Source organism: Apium graveolens, chromosome 8, assembly GCF_009905375.1.
Source record: "Apium graveolens cultivar Ventura chromosome 8, ASM990537v1, whole genome shotgun sequence".
NCBI classification, from domain to species: Eukaryota; Viridiplantae; Streptophyta; class Magnoliopsida; order Apiales; family Apiaceae; genus Apium; species Apium graveolens.
In genome coordinates this window covers 215,753,545-215,775,828 of record NC_133654.1, presented here as the reverse complement: position 1 = coordinate 215,775,828, position 22,284 = coordinate 215,753,545, and the positions used below count along the sequence as shown (strand labels likewise).

At 32.7% G+C, this 22,284-nt stretch overlaps 1 protein-coding gene across 2 annotated transcripts; it reads right to left on the bottom strand.

The window, feature by feature from the left end:
* Positions 1-294: 294 nt before the first annotated feature.
* Positions 295-14,266, bottom strand: LOC141677272 (uncharacterized). Of its 2 annotated transcripts, none has more exons than XM_074483123.1 (18): positions 14,004-14,266; positions 13,276-13,422; positions 13,071-13,161; positions 12,839-12,957; positions 11,705-11,895; positions 11,238-11,448; positions 10,664-10,898; positions 9,977-10,416; positions 5,573-5,672; positions 5,108-5,298; positions 4,622-4,950; positions 4,136-4,232; positions 3,838-4,056; positions 3,088-3,327; positions 1,804-2,013; positions 1,282-1,551; positions 978-1,181; positions 295-655 (listed from the first exon to the last, which is right to left on the bottom strand). In XM_074483123.1, exons 1-18 carry the CDS (start codon positions 14,139-14,141, stop codon positions 491-493), a joined length of 3,597 nt encoding a protein of 1,198 aa, XP_074339224.1. In that variant the 5' UTR covers positions 14,142-14,266; the 3' UTR covers positions 295-490. The 2 variants fall into 2 exon arrangements, with proteins under 2 accessions (XP_074339224.1, XP_074339223.1); XM_074483122.1 differs by having other exon boundaries at positions 10,658-10,898; positions 14,004-14,265.
* Positions 14,267-22,284: the final 8,018 nt, after the last annotated feature.

Sequence of the window (22,284 nt, the reverse complement as noted above, 5' to 3'; positions counted from 1 at the left end):
ATCAAAATCCCGAAAGTTTGTTTTAGGCACAAATCAGTCAGTATTTCCATAAAAAAAATTTAGATCATGTACTTCTTGTACTTGGTACTAAATACTAATACAGGTACAACTGTACAAGTTGGTGGAATCTTTCTTTGGCGGTGAGAGTAGAATATTTACGGCGAGTAAGTGTTTTAAAGTCGGATTGATTTAGTTGTGTGCAACAAACGTAATTTCAAACTATTACTTTTATGTGCCACGAGTGTTTAGCTTCTGTTTCAGTTCTTAGCTATTCATTGAGTATTTGTTCTCGAGTCACAAATACAAAAATTGTATTTAATCAACTAGTAGTAATAATAATTAGTACAATCTACAAAACTGTGTAAAGGTTTCTCAATCAAAGGACATGATAGGAAAGCATTACACCATATAGATTGGCAGACAGGAAAAGCAAACCCGACGCAGAATACAAAATCGCTGGAAAAACCATGCCTACAGTGTGGGATGATGATCAGTCATCTGAATTTCTTCTCATTTTCTTCTTTAACTTGTCCTCTTGACGATATTTCTCACGTCTTTCATCTCTCTGTCGCTTTTTGGTAATCAGGTCTTCCTTTGCCTTTTCTGCTTCATGGGATTTCCGCTTCACATCTTCTTTGAGCTTCCGCTTCTTCATCTGCACAAGGAAAAAAATAATAAGATAACTTCAGTAACTGACAAATATCTGATACGAAATATCTGACAGGAATACAATTGACTTTTTTTTCAATACCGAACCGAACAAACAGATTGGTTAGGTAGGTTACTGCATTCAGCAGACCACGGGCCAGGGAAAAACAGCGGACAAAGAAAAACATCAAGGAAGATATGCATATTTAAATTTCACTTTTTAATGATATTCAAAGAGTTCAATGTAAAGCCTAAAATATATATTCAAGAATAAAGAAAGAACTTCCTAGCTGTCGTATGAGCGAGCTCTAGTCAGGACACGCATATACCTTGTCATTTCTAATCAACTGCAGATGTTGAACAAGTGCATGAACTTTCCGCTCATGAGGCTCCATGACAACAGCCCTACGATTCTCTAGTAGTGGCCGCCTTCGACTTGGAGTATTCTTAGGCTTAGATGCAAAAGGGAGAGCTGCCTGTAATGACTTGGGGATAACCAGCGGGTTGAACTTCCTAACCTTCCTTTCAATTGGCTGTTTTAAAAGAAAAGCAAATGAGTTCACTGGAGACTCAAATATCAGGAAATTATAAATGTGACTGACGTACATATGGGTGGCACAAATCAAATATTACCTTGTAAAGTGAATCTTTGTTGACAGGAACTGGGAGATTTTGTTCTCTCCTCAGTTCAGCTACTGTTTTCATTCCTTCCCAGGGCTGGTCACGACGTTGCAAAGCTGTTGTCAAAGGATTGTAAAAGCAAGGGACTTCAACTTTAGTCCATGCGCGCAAAAAAACAATGTCACTCATCAAAATTTTATCCTCAAAGGTGCACCTAGCAATTCCTTCTTTAAGAACTCCTCCCTTTTTCTTAGATTGGTTACCAATTTCTTCTTTTGCAGCCTGTTCAACATTAATGAATTATTAATCAAACGAGCCTACAGGATTCAGAAATGTTTTTTTTTTTTAAAAACCTCATGTATCTAGGGATTTTTTATATATCAGTAATGGACAATGACCATGACATCACAGATTAACAAAGATTTTACAGAAAATGCAGTTGCACCTTGAGAGACAAATTATGTTATGCAACAGCCCACAAGAATAGTTCCATAAAAAGCTAAAGCATATATATCCACTTATACACGGTCATACCTTCTTCACCTGTCCACGAATTCCGCTAACAGTTTTAATAGCAGCACCTTCAAACCTGGCTATTTCAAGATCTGAAGTGAACATGTCTTTGATCAGTGCAGTTTTCTTAAAAATCTTGCAGGGGTAGCCGACTAGCTTTATCTTCTTAACAATTTGTGCAGAATGATTAGACTCTTTAACTTGTCCAGTTGCAGTGATCCTAAACGATGCCTGAAAATCAAAACTGCTCATGGTTAGAAATCAAGAGCAGAAAGACTAATATGTACACATAACTAGAGGTAGGAGGGAATACACAGAACATATATGCTCAAAACTGACAGCAAAATAAGGCAAGGCATGTTCTAGGAGTAGTTGGGAGATAAACAGGAAGAAAGGAACAAGGAACATACGCATATCTCAAAGAAACTCAGTCTGACATTTAGCAGAAGATTGTTTCAATATCACAACACAACTGTATATGTTAGCTAGAAACTGATGTTTTACGAAAAATGTCAGTAAATTGTAACATACTACCCCAAATTTTGCTGCAACTTAGGCAACCATCCATCAGGTTGTAACATAATATACTCTTTAAGTAATCACCAAATGAAATATTATTAACGAAATTCTAACAAACAATTCATCAACAATGCTTATAAAAAAATCACGTCTTTGCTTATTTACCAATACAAAGGTAAGCATGAGATAATATTATCAAAATAAATTACGAAGGGAAAGTAGTTCAGAAGGAAGTGGACATACAAGCAACAGGTCCCATTCATTCTAATTTAATTTATCTACGAAAAAATTCCTTCCAAACTGTAAAGTTCTTGCTCATTCTATTAATATCCTAAATATGATAATAATTTCGGGGGCCAACCACTCTTGACTTTTATGAATTTACTAAAATCCTAAATTTAAGGCAACTTCAAATCGGTTTATGGACATTCGTGCAGGTTTTCTGAATTGGTGCATTTAGAACTGTCAGTAGTATACATTAGTAAGCCACTAAGCCCAACAGTACCCTGGCTAATTTATATATATATATATAAGTTGTATACATGGGTAGCCTGACAGTACCAACTGACCTCTTCTCCCTATAATACCCTTCCCTACCTCCCCACACACTTCGCTGTTCTACCCCTCCCATCTCTAATTTTAAACTCCTATATTAATCTAATCCAGTAACGCTGTTCAGGATCATTGCTTTGAACCTTTATAAGTGTATAATATTGCTTCATTTGAATGGTATTCTTACATCTACCCAGTGAAAAATTCATCAGAATAATAAAGGAAACAATTAACCTGGTTGTTGGCTAAATTCTGAACTGCAACAACCCCAGTCCTCGGTGGTGCAAGAGGGCCCCAAAACATAGCAAGACAGTGCATGTGCTCAGGTGTATACTTAAGCATCCTATGGCGCCCATTTTGGTCCTCAATGGCATATATAGGTGTAGTTTGGTAGCGCCTCCACCCTATTGAAGCAATTATTGGGTCTCTAGTCTTCAGCACTTTCTTATGCCATCTGTGCCTCTTCAACAGTACCTGGAAAAGTTGAAACGCCATTAAGACATTTTTACGAGAAGAGGAATGATGCTGAAATTACAAAGCTGTTAACAATATCCGGTAAGTGAAAAGTAACTTCTATAACAGTAACTGAACACAAATTTTTTTATTCAAAGCTGATAGAGCGAACTGCACCAAGTCAGTGGACCGGATTAACAGGCTCTGCGACATACTCTGACAAGATGAACTAGAAATTGTCTTTCATGTAAACTACTATATTATTTGTTTTGCTTGGACTGATCTGGCAATAACCTTCTGTAGTTACTGGGGAAGGTGCTGTTTTTCTTTGTGTTTGTTGGTTTTCAGTAAAAATTACTTAACAGCAAGTGCCTTAATAGAATTTAGGTGACAATAAACGCAACATTAAGAACTGCCTTTTTGCCCATAATACATTTAATAAGCAATGAAGCTTTTAACACTTTATGAAGGAGCTGGAAGCTACTACACTCAAATTTCAATGGAACATGGACATATGTTAATATTACAAACCTGCATGTATCCAACACCTTCTTCCCCAAGCCCGATACCTCCAAGAAGAATAGGATGGCATGGATCAAAATATTCAACCATCTCACAAGGAACATCACGAATTTCCAATCTAAGATACGTCCCTGTTCTATAACCCTCCATCTCCACAAGAGTTGCCTCATCAATTTCATTTAATTCTGCGATTTTCATTTGTCTGATGAGTTCAGCTTCCTCCTTTGCCTACCAAAACCCAAACAAGAATTAGTAGGAATTATGAAGAGTCTTCTAAGAAAGATGATTAACAAAGTGTAAAAGAAACCTTGTCATAGAATCCACCATCTTGTCCTTGGTTATGATGATGCTTGCCTTCATTCTTAGTATCATTATCCTCCTCAGGCGACACAGACCCATCATATGTATATCGTAGTTAAGGTCCATCAATATGACTTTTATATGTTTCTAGTTTAAAAATATATAAGAATGCAGGTGTAGCAAAAACCAAGATATGAAGTATATGTTTCCAAATAATTGGTGACACAAGAATCTGACAGCAAGCTATTGACTTTCATATCATTCTAACGATTTGCATACCGCCAACTAAGGGTTGGTGCGGTGGTGGTGCTCTTGCCTCCTCTGGAGGAGGTCAGGGGTTCGACTCTCGGGTGTGTGAGTTTATTTATAAAAAAAAATGATTTGCATATCAATTAATAAGCCCTTGCTTGCTTATAAGAAAGAGAGGGAGGGAACTATAGCATATAGGACTATAAAACATAAAAAGAATATCAAGGAATCAAGCAAAGGATATTGAGCATCAAATCTTGCACGAAGGGCAAGCTTTTTTAACCGTCGTTGTTCAGCATCATCATCTTCAACATTTACACGACTCTCATGTTTTTTACCAGTTTCCAGATCTTCAAAATCACCTAATCCAGCACTTTCATCATCGTCATCATTGCTATTAGCATCAGAGTCTTGCCCACTGCGACCGGCTTTTGACCAATCTCCGGTGACAAAACAGTCACGGATCCTTTCATATTTTTCTTCCTCTATCCAGTTTGTTACATCAAAATGATTTGAAAATCTGGAACAATCTTCATTATTGACATTATCGCCATCAAAATCTTCCCTGACGTTCTACAACAAAGCCGGATATTAAAGAGAGTTACATTGGTATCAAATCCCTAAATTTATTAGCTAATCCAAACTTTAACATGAGATAGAAAAGATTTGCTAATTTTCGCTCGGTGGAAAAAATAAATATTCAAATACAATAAGCATCTACAACACCAACCTTGTTACCCTCTCCTTTTGGCTTGAAAAATTCACCTTCATCCTCACTGCTACCTTGTGCGTCATCAATTGAGGAAGTGGACTTCAACTCAGACTTTCCATATATAAGTTGCTTAAGATTTTTATTTTTCCCCAAATGAATCCTATCTTTCAGAGAATCTTTCCATCTTGAAGCATTTCCCATCTTATCTTCTACACCAATTTATGGAAGTTAGGAACTGACAGTAATCTAGAAGGACAATATGTATTCTAAACATTTTCTGTCTTGACAATGAGTCATTGCTATACAAAAACAAACTTGTAAGGTAATTATTGCATTGTTTTAATCAAAAATATTGCAAATCCATCTTGATTAGCCAGCAGATATTTACCAATCACACTTTTAACATACAAGAAAGAAAGGATATAATGATCTTATATATTATTTTACTATAGACAGTATGATTATGTGAGTCTAAGGTTATACCATCATCTGCGAGATTCTTTTCATCTTCCTCTGAAAGGGCGGATAATTTATCATCCATATCCATATCTTCATCTTCGTCTTCAACAGATTCATCGGAATCCTGCAAATAAAACAAAAATATGAGAACAAATACCGAACATTTGCGAAAAAATGTTAGCACATGAGTATATCATGTAAAAGACTTGTAAGTTTGGTATGAACATGCACGTGTTGCATTAGTAAAAACCCCTAAAAAAAGAGACCCCGTTAGTTAAGCCCACGCTTTCATCCTTTTTCATCTATTGTTTACTATGGTGTATTCCTGTTTGTGGTCTGATCAGTAAATATCATATTAATCAACCAATAAAGTATATCATAAAACACGAATCAGGCATAAGCTAAGCAACCTGTTAGCGTTCACTAGATTGGCCATGACAGCCATAAATGAGTTTATCTTGTAATAGAAGATTTAATTATAACGAAACATGTTCCGTACGTGTATCTGTCTGTACAAAGTACATGATTCAATAACATATAGGCATGGAAACCATCTTATGTACTTCCATATTTAAAACTGACAATTTCGAAAAATATTAAAATACAAGTAGAATAGAATGAAGTTTAAAGATAAATTACAAATTGAAATTCATTTTTAAAAATAAACATACCATTGGATCGTAAAATATTTGATTCAAACAATGGAAAAAAATGACGTATCAAAGTGGAAGTGTTACATGAATAGAGGTTGGGGATATGCGGCTCTAAAAGGTAAAAGAATTAGGGTTATAGAAATTGACTGGACTTCAAAGACTAGACCGAACAAAGTATAGATAATGAGCCTTAACTCGAGGATAAGACTTTTAAAATTATAAATAGTAAAAAAAAAATATTTTTATTATATCATATATATAATATTATATAAAAAATAAATAAATATAAATATGTATCGGATTGGGTTATTAACATATCAGATCGGCCTAAATCCATATTCACGCCATTTATAATCAGATTTTTCTTATCAGATCGGATCTTGGGTCGAATTTTTCATAGGTCGATCCATAACCGGTGAAATGGCCTCGGATCGGGTCGGGTAGGACCGGATTTTCGCTCCATTGACAAGCCTACTGGAGATGACATGAAATAAGTACGTCTTCATGTACTTTTGCAAAATGTAATTTTCGTTTATGCTTATAAGTATTTGAATCTATTATATGTATATATATTTTATGAATATATTAAAAAATGTTCATATGTATACATTCATAAGTAAATATATTTACATACAATTTTTGTATGTATTGAATTAAAAATTTATGGGATATTCTCTATGGTATCATCACAAATTTGACTTTTGTCATTGGTACCATCACCTTTTTGACTTCTACGCATGGTACCATTTTCAGGTTCTCAACCTGTTGTGCCCTTCCATTAGTAAAACGTCATACAAACGTTAAATTTACAAGGGCACCACAAAGAAGGTAAAAAAGATAATGGTACTAACTGTATAACCAATAACCAATAGTACAAGGTAACATACAGAACACTAAAATATAGGTCCAAATAAGAGATATTTTTTCATTTTTCATAAGTTTTCAAATTGTAATGAACAATATATTAAGTTATCCAACTAACACAAATAATTCTCAACTAAGACTTCAAAAGATCCCTTGCCAACTCAAAGTCTCCCTTGGACTTGAATTATAAAAATTAAGGGGGGGAAACGCAACAACAATAATTCCACATCATTATGCATAATGTTTTTGGTAATTATTCATAAATATTTGTCAAAATAATTAATTTTTAAATATTGTGTGAAAGTACATAGTTGAATCAGAAAATTTGACGGAAAATTTAAGCTAAATATGATATAATGGCTATTTTAGTACTGTCAACCGTTTATTTAACTTTTTACTGAAGGGTACCATCAATCGAATAGCAAAAGTATATTGGTACCGTAAGTAGATGCCAGAAAAGCCGATACCAACAGCAAAAGTCAAACTACAATGGTACCATGCATGGTTGTCATGTCGATAAGTCGACTCGAATCGATGGAGATCCAGCTTGTCAACACGTCGACAAAATAATAATAAATAAATAAATAACATATAATAATACATATCTTATATACGTGGTTTTCCACAACAAAAGCCTAACAATCTCATACTTATATATATATATACTTATATATATATAGGGGAATGATCAAATACAAACTAAAATTAAAATAGAAACTTAGAACTAATCTAAGCCATTAGATCTACCCAATCTAATGGTCCCCCTAAATCACACCACCCAACTACCCTACACCCTCCCACACCCAATTTCAATTTTTCCCCTCCGTTTTAATTTGATATTTCCCGTCAAACCGTAACTTTTTTTTAAAATCCGATTTCACCGTATTTTTCTATCTCTCAACGATCGATTTGCATACCATATGTGTTATATTTTGAATTAGTTTTTTTTTTAAAAAATATTTGGTTTATAGTTTCTATTCTAAATTGGTTTCTATTGAAGTAGCCCCCTATATATATATATATCAATCATAAAATATACATGTTAAACACAAACATCTCTTTTTCCCCTTCTATATACTCATTTCGATAAGCCGATTATACAAATATATAATCAAATTATACTACATGTATATTCAGTTTTAAAAAATTAATACATACATAAACACACCCACGTGAAGATATATAAGTTAAAATTGGCATGTTAATTTAACTTTTGATTGGATTTTGCACTAGTCAACCAACTAGTCGACAAGTCGACCGATTAGTCGACCAAGTCGACCGACTAGTCCACAATTTGCAAGTCGAGCTCTCCCTTCGACTATCTCAAACCGACTAGTCGAGTAGTCGTCGACTACTCACGACTAGTCGACCGCCGTGACAACAATGGTACCGTGGAGAATATCCTAAAATTTATTTATTTTGTGTACTTCCATGTCATTTTGTGTACTCAAAGGGAAAAACCAATCATGGCATGTCCTTCATGTTCGTGAATTGGTGTACCTAAAAGTCCAAAACTTACCACTAAAGTTTTGTATCGTGTTTTTGTGTTTTCTACAAAATTTAACAACAGTAGTTGAGCCTATGTTTTCATACATTTGCATGCAATACTGTTATGGTTCAACTTTTTCCCTGCTTAGCAATATATAAGATTAGTTAATTCATATGCCTAGACAAAAAAAACTATCATGACATGCACGTGGTTATAATGAAGTTAATTTGAAATCATATCTCTGCCATAGGACTGTGGAGACTTGCATAACAAGAATAGTATCTTTTCTATCCAAGATTCCCATCATAAATTGTAATTTATCAGTTCCGTTCATTTCAATAAACTTAAACATGACATTTTTAAGCCGTTAACATGGTATCACTAAGCAAGTTCCTCCTTCAAACTAAACAGACTACCCAAACACCTCATATATTTTTAAGGTACGCAAGGCACCACACCAAGGGAAAGAAGGGCAGCTTAAAATAATTCTATTAGAATATAGAGGAAAAGATGAGGTCGCAGTTGGTTACAATGTTAACTACTTAGTACAAAATAATTAGGAATATCATAGTTTTAAGTTAATTATTAAGGTTTTTATGTCCAGAAAAGAATCAATAAGAAAACATGAAAATAATTAACGAGTGGAAGCATGACGGAATAATGATTTAAGACCTCAAATGTATAGGAATGATCTATTAGACACAGGTGGGGGCAGGTAGTGCAGAGATATACATATTTGACACATGATGATATGGGGATTTAGTTGCGGGAGTTTACGACTTACAAAAAAATTAACATATTCTATGTTATGTATAATAAAACCAATTTACAAAACTTCCAACTTTATGATCATCAAATCTTATGCGTCTAAAACACGAAAATTTAAGTTAACATTTTCTCTTTACCAAAAGCGAAGACAAACATCAATACTCTTATATTTGCTAACTAACATCAGTAATTTGCTTTTGTAAAAGTGGTTACTTGAAACTAATTTTCTAGTACAATTTGCAAAAAGAAAATACATATTCCTGAAGCTTTTACTATATGACCGGTCTAAAGGTAAGGTTAGTACTTCCCTCTTATCATGCTTAAAATATAATGCTTTAAAATGCAATTTAACTGAATGAAAAACTCTTGACTATAACACTAGCTACTTTAGATTTAGTATAAAATTACTGACACCTTTTCTTCTAGTGTTGATCTACGATTATGTTTTGTTTTCTGATATTCAATCCTTGATTATAGGGTATAACTATAAATATAAGTAGAAACTGAAGCACCAGTGCAAGTAATTTAAAGTAGTAATGTCACTTATAAAGTACTCATGTCGCAATACCCAATACCAGCTCGTAGCAAGAACTTCAAAATAAAATAACTTGAAACAAAGAATATCATCATAAATTTGCTACAAGAATGCATTACCTCAGAATTGCCAAGATCCAATTCATTTCCAAACACAGCCTTTCTCCGCATTCTTCCGTTCTGGAACTCGATATGCTGGTTCACTTTATTTTCAGAAAGAGATTCATCTGTTGCATTGATATTTTCTTCATCAGAGCCACTATCTACACTTTTTAATGTAGAATCCTTTTGAAGGGTTCTACCCTCATCTGTATATTCCAAGCATTTCACGTCATCCTCATCATCGTCACCCGACTCATCAGTTTCAGATTCTTCTCCCGACTGATCTTGGTCCTCAGTAAGCCCAACTGTTTCATGGCTATCCTTCGTGACTCTTGGCTCTTTCGGTGTGGGTTTCTTGCTGAAAAGACTGATGAAGCTTTTCTCCAATTTTTCATCAATAGAGTATTTTGTATTTTGTAATGATTCCACTAATTTCTCCCCTATATCTCGTTCCTTTCCTGGAATACAAAGACATAACTATAGAACATATAGAGGGGAGAGCATTTGACTACATATTCAGAAGAAGTTACCGCATTGAAACTGGTGTGCATTAAAACATGTGTATGCTATATGCCGTTTTTTATTACTACAATTAAGCACGACGCAAAGAGAAATATTGGATAGATAGAATAATGATAAAGATCAAGCTCAACTAACTTCAAAGACAAAATAAGTATGCTCAATACCCTTCACACATACCTTTACCTGCCACTCCGCCGCTTTCACCGTCAACTTTAGAGAACTGAACAAAATGATCATTGATGTTTATGTATACAGCATCCTTGTCATAAAGAAGATCCCCTAATCCAGACATAGGTGCATAGAAAAGCTTTTCCTTGTCACGCAAACCCTTCTTCTTGGCAGCTGAAGGTAAAGGGCATGGATCAGCTAAGCTGGTAACACCAGCCACACTAAAATCACCCACTCCAGCAATATGTACCTGAATAAAGAAACAAAAAATGAGTTGAACGATACATTTTACCTAACCCAGCAATATAGAGATAAAGAGTACATGTTTTAACCGAGGCATGTAGAAACTTATGTGACCTGCTTACAAATGCCAGAAAGCAGTCGTTTCCACCAACCCAACATTAAACCCCAGAATTCTATAACTATGAAGTGTTAATTTCACGGGCAACCTAGGCGTATTGATTGGGGACTCCAGGATCCTATACCTCAAGTGCTTATGAAAGGGTCATTTACTAAAATGTATTGTCACATGTTGCAGGTTTATTAATGAGAAGGATGAAAGCTGGCTAGAAAAGGATGATATACAAACCTTAGTATCTTTTTTTAAATTACAGCCACGCAAATAACCATACAAAGTCACATTTCTGTCGCACTTGTTATTTTGCTCCACTTTTTCTGGAGGCGTGACATCTTCGAATCGATCTGCCAAAATGTAGGGATGATCCTTACGCCACGACAATGGATGAAACTTCATCACAGATATGAATCTTGCAAGATTATGAACTTCTCGTTTTGCATACCTGCTCATTGTAACAAACAGAGATAAGTTTTCAAAGATGGCCAAATTTCAACAGCATACAATCACGTGTGTAATATACCTTTAGAGAAAGAATTTGTTTCATGTTTCATATGCAATTCTCTAGTTTCAAAATAACAATGAATAAGAAGTACTGCCAACATACAAGTGTGTAATACAAAAATAGAAGTCTTTGGGCATGTTTAAAAGAAAAGTAGTTCAGCAGAAGCCTATATAAAAATAAACATCTCGGTACTTACTTCCCGTGAATTAGACCGGATAAATAGAATAGCTTAGCTCCGTCATATATTTCCGTCCAGAAACGATGTTTGAGCCTCTGTTTGGTCTTTCTAAGTTTCTTCACATCCTTAAACTTATCGAGGTGCGTAAGAACGCCCATAACTTTAGGAAATCCATGATTTTGCATAATATTAAGAAACTCGAAGGTTTCCTGCAAAAATATTAGAATACATCATACAAACAAATAAACAAGACTGCAACCTTCAACTTCTTTGATAATTAATTATTTGGTGGCACCTGTGTTTGTAAGAAAAAACGGGGCTGACACATGGTGAATGAACAAGGAGGGGAAATAGAAAGGAATTGCACAAGTACAGGGAAGTATAAGAAGCAGGTAATATGGTAGCACAAACAGCAAAAAAAATAAGTAAAAGCGGAACGATTATGACTAATACTAATAACAGAAAAATTGAATACATTTCTATATTAATTTAATTTAATTATTGAAAAAGCTTAGCAGGGTATCAGAACATACGTCCGTGGTGCGTGAAGTTGGTAATCAGAAATCAAGTTTAAATTAGAACAAGGTGATAAGAACAAACCAGTGACAAGCTATCTTCCAAGTCACAACATGCACAACTCTAGATTTTGTAGGCAAAATATGATTATGGCTTCAATAAAAAATTCTAAACGTTATTATTCTGACTAATAGTTGTTAGGAATCAGTTTTAGTAGTGTCAGGATGAGGTCAGGATACACTATATGTAATAGTAGTAATACTACAAGGCAGTAGCAGTACAGTAGTATGGAAGTAGAGTCATAAGGGCATTTTAGTCTTTTGTTGAGTTAGTACTGGAGTGGAGTCTATAAATACCTGATGCAAACTCTCTCTATCTCTCTCTGTTGTCTTCTCTATCTGATCTCTCCGATCTCTGTCTAATGTCTCTCATTTCTCTACTAATCTGCTCTTATTCTTTACCTCTATCTAGCTGTTGTATTACTTCTAAACACAGTAAACAGCAAAAAAAGATGCAAAAAGGATTCACTAATTCCTAACAATAGTACACATGCATACAAGATCTAACATACCTCATTACTGCATACAGAAGAGTGCTTCTTTAAGCTAGAGTGATTGATTTTAAAAAAAAGCTCACCATTTCGAAGCCATAACTTCCATCAATTAGGAGCAATGCTAAATCAGCAAATTTAGCAGCATCAATCATTCCATTGATATTATTTGGGCATTCAACGAATTGCACCCGCCGTTGCTTACCTAAACAAATTCAAGACCATGTACAATTAAGGCAATACGACCATTTACCAAAACCAAAATCTAAAAAATTCAGTATAAACACAAATTATACAAGGAGGGATAATTAGGTAAACCTGTTACAATAGTAATAGGACCTCGAACTTCCGGCAAGTTATGCTTGGTATAATGCTTAACCAAAGATTTAATAACCAGCGACTTCCCTACCTAGTAAACAAATGAAGTATATACTAATTAATTTTAACCCATAACAAGCATTGGTATTACAATAACAAAGTATTCCACACATGTACACACAGTTGCATATGAAAGAACACATACCTGGGGAGGGCCTTGAACAACAACTACAAAGGGAGGTTCCTCACCAATGTTACGATTAACAACAGGTAAATGAAGTCTGCGTTGCTCTTTCTCAGTAGCACGAGATTGTAATCTTTTTGCTTTAACAGTTGAGGTAAACGCAAACGCCTATTAACAAGAATCAACAAAATTCACAACTATCCTCCTAATTTCATCAAAGAAATATATATAAACTACTTAATCATATATATCAGAAGACTAAAATCTCTTAGCCTAGCTTAACAATCAGCAATATTCACCACAATTCTCCACTTAATTACTCAAAAACAAACAAAACACATTCATATACACATATGTACTACACATCACTAGACAGCCAATCTCTTACAGCTTCATCAATTGAGGTAAACACAATCGCATAGTAACAACAAACCACAAAAATCACAAAAGTTACAATCCGAACTATACACCTAATACATAAAATTACAATTTCTTAGCACTAACAATTATGACAAATGCAGACTTAAACGCCTATCAACAACAATCGATCAGCATAATTCCCAACAACTATTGCCAAAATAACTAAAATTCAGACACACGCTCATCTACGAAACCGCAATCTATTCGGTTCAACAGTTGGATAAATGCAACAGTTACAACAAACAGAAAAATTCACAACAAATTTCAACTAAATCACACAAAACACACACACACATACATATAAACATATAAATGAGTGAGTTGAGGACCTTAGGGTTATGAGTTTTATCATTAGGAACATTATTATCGCTGCTCTTCTTCTTTTTGTTCTTCTTAGCAGAAGGACCTGATTGACGAGTCCTGTGTGATTTTTGTGATGGATTGAAGATACCTCCATCTATCGCCATGAATTGTGTATGTATGTATATGTGTGTAGAGGTTTGAGGTGAGATTTATGTAGGGTTTAAACGGTCGGAGAAGAAGATTGGCGGCGAATGCTTGCTGGAATTATACAAACTGGTTTTACGCTGTATTAGGAGTTGAGCCGGGTTTTATTTCTGGGCCTATTAATTTCGATTGGGCTTGTGGGGCTTTGGTTTTATGTAGGTCTCATGGATCTATCAAGGGTTTTTCATTGTAATAGAACAGACCCGTTTCTGCCCCCCTTTCGGTTTTCTTGTTTTTATTCTGTTCTAAAGCCCAATACATAGTTATATCTATTCTATATATATATATATATTATATAATAGGAGAACAAAGGGATAATTTGATGTGATTAAAAAATCTCATTAAAAAGACTAAAATATCCCTATTTTTAATATTTATATAAAAAATATGGTTGGTGGAAATCGAACCCAAGTTATTTCATTCAACTATACAATCTCTCACCGCTATACGATATTGTCACATTTGCTTTTTATCATACACATAATATGTAAGTGTGCTAAATTAATATTTTATTTAACTTTAAAGATACTTACTTGAATTTCACAAAAAAAGGATAGTTAGTTGAATATTTGTACAGTTAATTTTAAAGAATTGAATTCCAAATATAAAATTAGGCATAGTACATAAATGGATTATTATCTTATTTATTAATTATTTTTTAGTTTGAAAATATATCTCATATATTTTTAACATATTTTTTATTATAAAAAGTAATTAAAATGTATAAATATAATTTTTAAAAAAATATTAAAAATAAAATCGCTTATATATAAATAATCTATATTGGTATTACATATTTAGATATGTTTGAATTATAATGAGTCAATGCATTTTAAAACTTGGCCTATTGTTCAAAAAAATACTCGAAATTTGATTACATGACCCGACCGAAAAATATCGTCACATTCTACGTTTAGTAAATTTAAATTACAAGCTCGACGAGAATATCTTACCAATAATGTGAAATTTTTTAATATCTTATGTTAATATAAATTAATGTGTTTGAGGTATTTATAGGATAGGTCAATTGATTATTTATAATAAAATTATTAACTTCACTGGTAACGCATAATTATTTTTGGGATTTGTCCCAATTTTAAGAATATTTGAAATTTTAAATGAGATCTTACTAGATTTGTTAAAACTACGACGATATATTAAATTGATTTATTTTTAATTTTTCACTTAAAAAAACTAACTTTTTAAAAAGAATTTTTTTAGATCATCAATATTCATTGATCAAAATAATATTGTACAAATATTTTGAATTATTTTAATATTTTGAATTATTCAAATAAAAGTTATATCTATACTATATTGTAGCATTTAATTTAATGCATTTTATATTATTTAAGGAAAAAACATATATTGTTCAATAATTTGAAGGAATTAACCACTTCAACTGATATTTGTAAAACTTTATCGAACTGAAATTTTTTAATTTTAGAAGAATAGTATAAAATGTTATATATGAAAAAATATTAGATTCGTAATGAAAGAAACTTAAAAACGTTTAAATAACGATATAAATACAATTTTTCTTTCGAATTCTTGGAAAAATCATGAATATAAATAATAAGTCTTAAAAATATATAATTCATTTTTATGTTACAACCATGATTGATACCCGGTTGCGTAAAAAATAGATATGGATTGTTTGTCAGTGATAATGTGAATGCCATATATAAATTATAGCAATTTATTTATTACCTAATTTTAATTTTTGAATAATTATAAATGCATGTTATTTAAGTAATCAATTACCTCACTAGATGTTAATCCCTCCGTCCCAACCAATTATTTATGTTTGGTTTGGGCACGGAGGTCAAGAAATATGTATAAAGTAGTAAAAAGGAGAAAGAAAAGTGGGTGAAGTGGTATGACCCATTGATTTTTAATATATAAAAGAGAGATAGTGGAGTAAAAGTAGTGTGAAAAGCCATTGACTATTTGTGGTAAGTTTTGAAATGTAAAGAATTGGATGGGACTTCCCAAAAAGGAAAGTGTAAAGAAATGGTTGGGACAGAGGAAGTAATAATGATTATACATGTACATAAATCAGATATTTAGCATATATATAATTGAAACCATCATAATTTATTAAGAGATGTAACATACAATAATTTCCATGCTAACACACACATACATATAACTTAATTTTACTTTGTTAACAGCGGTGTAAATAAAAAACTAACAGTTTGCCATACATACATGCGTTGAATTTCAAAAACTAATATTTTTCATTAAAATCAACTTTAATATTAACAATAATGTAAATTTTACATTATTGTATATTATGATTGCAGGTCATTCTGACTTAAGTTATGCATTTTTTATCTTTTTAAACTGAGTAAGTTAATTGTAAGTTAGTAGTGAACTCGGTAATAATATAGAGCAGTACATAGAGTTTATTTAAATAAAATTCAAGATTTTGGTCAACTCTGTATTCAACATATATGTTAATTTGTAGTTTTTTATTTGTAAACATACTAACGGCATTCTACAGATTAAGTTTAATTGTTTCGTTTTAAACGTACACTTACTACCCTGTTTATATTCATTCATTAAATATAAAATAACGGGTAAGAAAAATATAATATAATAATAGTTGAGGGGATATTCACTCTAAAAGTGAGGAAGCATTGGAAGCTCCTAATGTTATAGAGGGGGATATGGAGCTTGTTGGCGAGAAATTGTATCTCCATTTTTTCAAAATTTGAAAGAGCCTATATAAGGATATTGTTGGAGTTGCTCTACAAACATTATGATTGCATTATGCATAAAAAAAACTCTAGAAAATGACTCGTGTCTCGCACGGGTTATTATGCTAGTTTAGTATGATAATATAAGAATAAAATAAAATAAAACGCAATAACAATACATAACTCTATATGTATAAATAAATATTTGGTCTTATATTTGAGATCAAGGATGACTTTCTTGCCACATCATCGAATAACTAATAATACAGTGCATAGAGGTCCACTTTAAAATAAAGTGAATGAGTTGGATAAAATATTAACTATATACAAAATTATTTAATTGTAAAATACAACTAGTATTAAAAAGTAAGTTCTATTTAACACCAAAAAATTCACTTTTTGGTGCCATGTTATACCAATACCTATAATCATTTTCCATCTGAAATTGGACTTGCTCTAATTAGCTTGGGCAAAATTTAGTTTTAATAACCATCTTGTACATATTTTAGGGTAAAACAACTTCAACCTATTTTATATATAACTAATTGCGATGCACGAACTAGATAGTTGAATAATATTTTTATGATATGTATTTTATTATTATTTGCACAAAAATTAATATGCAGATATTGAGACTTTAAGAAGAAAATTATTATATATCATTTTGGATAAATATCTCTATTATAAAAATCACATAATAATTTTTTTATTGCTAAAATAATTAATTTTTTACAACGTTAAATAAACTTTATCAAATTAAATAATTAAGTGCAAGAAAATAATAATTTTCGCATAATCGCCCATGTATAACATGAGAATTTATTAATTGACATATTTTGACGTAATGAAAATATATTTGTAAAATATAAAATTGGTCAAGCACGTAAAATTAAACTTTAACACATGTTATAAAATCTCGTAAGTTTATGTATGGACCATGTTTTACGTATATAGACATACACATATAGTCTTAAACTTCATAACCTTTGTAATTAAATGTGTGTAATACTTTTCAAAAAATATTGCAATAGTCCTCTAATAACGCATTATTTGTTTAGTGTCATAACTAGTTTTACATACAAGGCACTCTATAATAGCACACAAAGTATGAATTTTCATACAATTGTACGAGCTCTCTCTAGTGATCGTGTCTGGTATTCTCTTATTTCATGATTTATATGTTGTTATTATTACTTTTCTTCCCAAATATGCACGGTAAATAAAATATTACATTAAATATTGCAGAATGCTAAATATATTATTTTGCAAATCATATTATCACTATTTAATAAAAATCTCGTAAATTTGGGAAGTACACTCTGAAAAACGTATTAATGTAAAAAAAATGTTTCGTTTCTAGGACGCATATTATTTCAATTTTAAGATATCTTTTTAGACCAATTATACATTTTAAGTGCTTTAATTCTAAACAACTGTTCGACTAAATATATTTAATTTGACTCACATAGTTTAAAAATTTAACTCTAAAAATTATGAGATGTAATTGTGTGATATAATCAAAGATGGATTCTATGACTATCCCTTTATCACAATATCGTATATAAGTATTACATAACTTTTCATTTAAGGACTAAGAATTTGATTATTGCATTTTGACATTTAGTTTACCATATTTATTCACAAATAGTCTGCATGTTTTTTTTTCGTTAAATATTGGTGGAGCTTTTCTATTACTAGCTAACGGATAATTCAAAAAAATATATTAATGTTTATCTAAGTTGTTAGGTAATAAATAAAACACAGAGGGGTGAATGTGTTTTCACTACGTGAAAAACTGGAATAGACATCACACTTCTACATCAGTTACAAAAAAAAACGATGTAAAAACAATTTTTGACATCAGTTGCTCTCAAACTGATGTGAAACAACATTATTCACATCAGTTTCATGGCCGACCGTTGTATATAACTGCTTTTTTAAAAATTAAAAAAACACGGAACAAATTGTTTCCCCTTTACAACTAAAAAAACACGGGGGAAATTTTTACTTAAACAAAATTTATTTCCCCCTTCTCTCTCACTGCTCTCCCTCCCCGACCTCTCTCTCTCGGTACACTCTCCCTCCCCGACTTCTCTCTCTCTCTCTCTCTCTCTCTCCCTCCCTCTCTCTCTCCATCTCCGTCTCTCACCTCTCAACTATCACTCTCCCCTCTCTTTCACCTCTACCCGTTACAAGCCCTAAAACAAAGTTAAACCCTCTAATTACAGATTGAGCAAGAAGGTTGACATGCAGCCCTGAGAAGTGTTCATACAACCCGAATCAAGTAAGTTTTACACAAATCGAACTCTGTTTCACCGAAATCGAACCCTAATTTGTAAGTGTATTTTCAATTAAATTTGATTTTTTGGGACTTTTGATTGGTATGTGTGTCTTACAGACATATTATTACTGAATTTGTGTATCTTTGTGAATTGATGTGTATGCATTGTTTTTACTTGTGTGAAATGGGGCTTTGTTGATATATTTGTGCTAATGTTATTTAAAATGATTGTAATCCTCTTTCTTTTTTGATTGTATGTTTTAAAATGTGTATGTATTTTAGTAATCCTCTTTCTGTTTTGATTGTCTGTTTGTGCTGATATGGGGCTTTACAATTTTTTTATTTATATAAACTGTGCAATTTATGGAAGACAGTTGTATTGTGTATGAGCTTGTGAATTCACAAGCTTAATTAGATATTTGTTAAAAAAGTTATAAAATTAGTGAAATACAGAAGAGATGTTAATGATTTTGAGGAGAACTAGTCGTAATTGTAATTTAGGTATTCGTTAAAAAAAGGTACAAAAATGATAAGTACGTATCCGTTGACCAGGTCAAGCAAGTTTTCTATGTCGACGATCCAGTCGATATTACCTGGTCAGTTGTATTAACTTCCATTAATCGAGATTACCATGAGGTGTATAATGACGACGATTTAGGGGACACAACACTGGAAAATCCTCCATTCTGCTCTCAAATCCCTAAAGATGATGATGCAGATGAGCCTAGTCTTGGAAATCAACGAGAGGATGTCGAGGGAATTTGGATTAGAAAATGATTATATTTTGAATTTGGATGTCGATGTATTTTTAATTAATTTCGATATTTGTATTATTGTGAGAGACAGAAGTATGCTTTTGGGACATGTTTAAAATTGTACTTTTGCTAAACCCTGGATAATTTGTCTTTTATTTTCAGTTGTTTTATAGTTACAATGCATTTTACATTTGTTATATTCGCGTTATTTCTATATAATTGTCTGCTCTTTATTTTATTTATTTTTTTATGTTTTACTATAATGCATTTAGAACGCTTATTCCCACTGTTGATTATCATATATAGCTAATTATGTACACCATGTATTTCAGGAATTGCAAGCACAAGAATGGGGAAGAAGCAACCCAGAACACTGATATCTAAAAAAGCAGTGACAGAGGAGGGCGGTGAGAAAAATGAAGAAAAGCAACTGGAAGTGAAGCAATTGACACCTGAAAAGCAAACTGATGTGAAACAATTGACACCAGAAAAGCAACTGGATGCCGCACAGCCTACAGATGACCCTGGAGAAGATGGAAAAAAGGCAGACTCTGATGTTCCACAAGAGACGGTTACAAGTACAGAATCTAGGAAAAGAAAAACTGGAGCAGCACGTGGTGTTTGTGCTATGCACAAGGTCGTGACGAAGAAAGCTTAAGGGCAAAAATTCCAAATCAGATACAACAGAATCAGAATTCCCATTGGTGACACAAGGCACACCTTGCAGTCTTATATTGGCATGCTGGCGAGGATGATGGTGCCAATTGATCTTGAAAATTGGCTAACAGTGGATGAGGAGTTAAAAGCGAAGATATGGAGTGATGTAAAATAAATCATGTTTATTTTACCTAAATATTGTAACTTGTTTATTATATGAGTTTTTACCTTATACATGGTTATTTTTTCCTCTCAGGGAACTTTCAAAGTAGCTCTGGAAAGTGAGGGGTTGGTCTTAAAGTCAGCGGGTACGAAGTGGAGACAATTCAAGTCTGAATTAACCTGAAAATTTGTGAAGTCGTATATTGGAAAGAAGAAGAAGCTAAGCAAGCCCCCTCTAAAATATGCGTATGTTGGCAAGGACTGTTGGAGAAGATTTGTGGCTGTGAGGACCGGTAAAAGCTAGGAGGTATATCTCCAAAATACGTGTATGTTGGCAAGGACTGTTGGAGAAGATTTGTGGCTGTGAGGTTCGGTAAAAGCTGGGAAGTATATCTTTCATATTTATATCTTTCACATTTATCGTGGTATATTTGAATTAGTGTTGAATTTAATATATCTTGTGTGTAGGAGATTAGTAAAGTGCAAAGCGAGCGAGTTAGCGAGCGAAAATATCCACACAGAACCTCAAGGAGAGGATATATTGGTTTGAAGGAAGATGAAGTACGGGTTTCTTGCTATCTCTGAAATTTAGTATAGTATTGCACTTATTTTTTTAAACATTTTTATTTCTTCATTTTTTAACAGATCAAAGCAGGGAGGCTGGCCCCTGAAGAATTACCTGATCGAGCAATTTTCTGGAAAAAAGCTCGTACGCCACCAGACGGAGTTATTGATGAAGAGTTGGCTAAGACATTTGAAAAAATTGTAAGTTCCAGATTTAATTGAACTTCTTTTAATATCCACATATATGGCGTATGTATTTTTCCCTTTTTATTTTTCCTTTTCAATTCATTAATATTGTTTAATTTTATTTTTTCGTGAGAACAAATTATGGAGAATGTTTTATTTTTATTTGTAGGTATTTGTATACCGAGGTTCGTAAGAGAAAACTATCCGACATGTATGCATTTGTTGATCCAGCAGCCACTTTTAAGCTCAATGACAATTTTGAAGCTTATATTGTCGAACGGATGAATACAGGAGATTCTCGCATATTCCTCATGCCTCATAATGAGAAGTAAGTTTTAGCGTTTGCAAAATTATAAAAAATTATAAATTGTCTCTATATTTTATAATTTCTTGTTGATTTATTTAACATTAAACAGTTATCACTGGATTTTGATTATGATTTGGGAATCGAAAATCTTCATTCTCAACCCCTTGGCCCATCCGACAAATTTTCCAAAATTGGAAGCAGCATTAACGCGGTAGTGTTAATTGAACTTTTTTTATATATATGTTTGCTGTCTATTTTTTTTAGAATTTTTTATTTATGTATATTGCATGTTTACTCTGTACAGAGCGGTGAGATCTTATAATGCTCAGAAAGGATTGGTAAACAAAAACCCCAAGATTAAGAACCTTAGCGTAAGTATTCATTTGTGCACATTTGACTGTAGTAGGGTTTTTTTTTGTAAATTCTTTCTTTTTTGGGATTGATTGATTGTTAATTTTTTGTTGGATTAGGGATCCCCGAAACAACCGG

Excerpts from the sequence above, each read along its gene's own strand:
- LOC141677272 (XM_074483122.1), bottom strand. The coding sequence starts at position 14,141 with ATGGCGATAGATGGAGGTATCTTCAATCCATCACAAAAATCACACAGG. Across the intron at positions 5,673-9,976 it reads TGGATCTTGGCAATTCTGAG|GATTCCGATGAATCTGTTGA; the intron begins GTAATGCATTCT and ends TTTTATTTGCAG. Across the intron at positions 4,057-4,135 it reads ATGGTGGATTCTATGACAAG|GCAAAGGAGGAAGCTGAACT; the intron begins GTTTCTTTTACA and ends GGGTTTTGGTAG.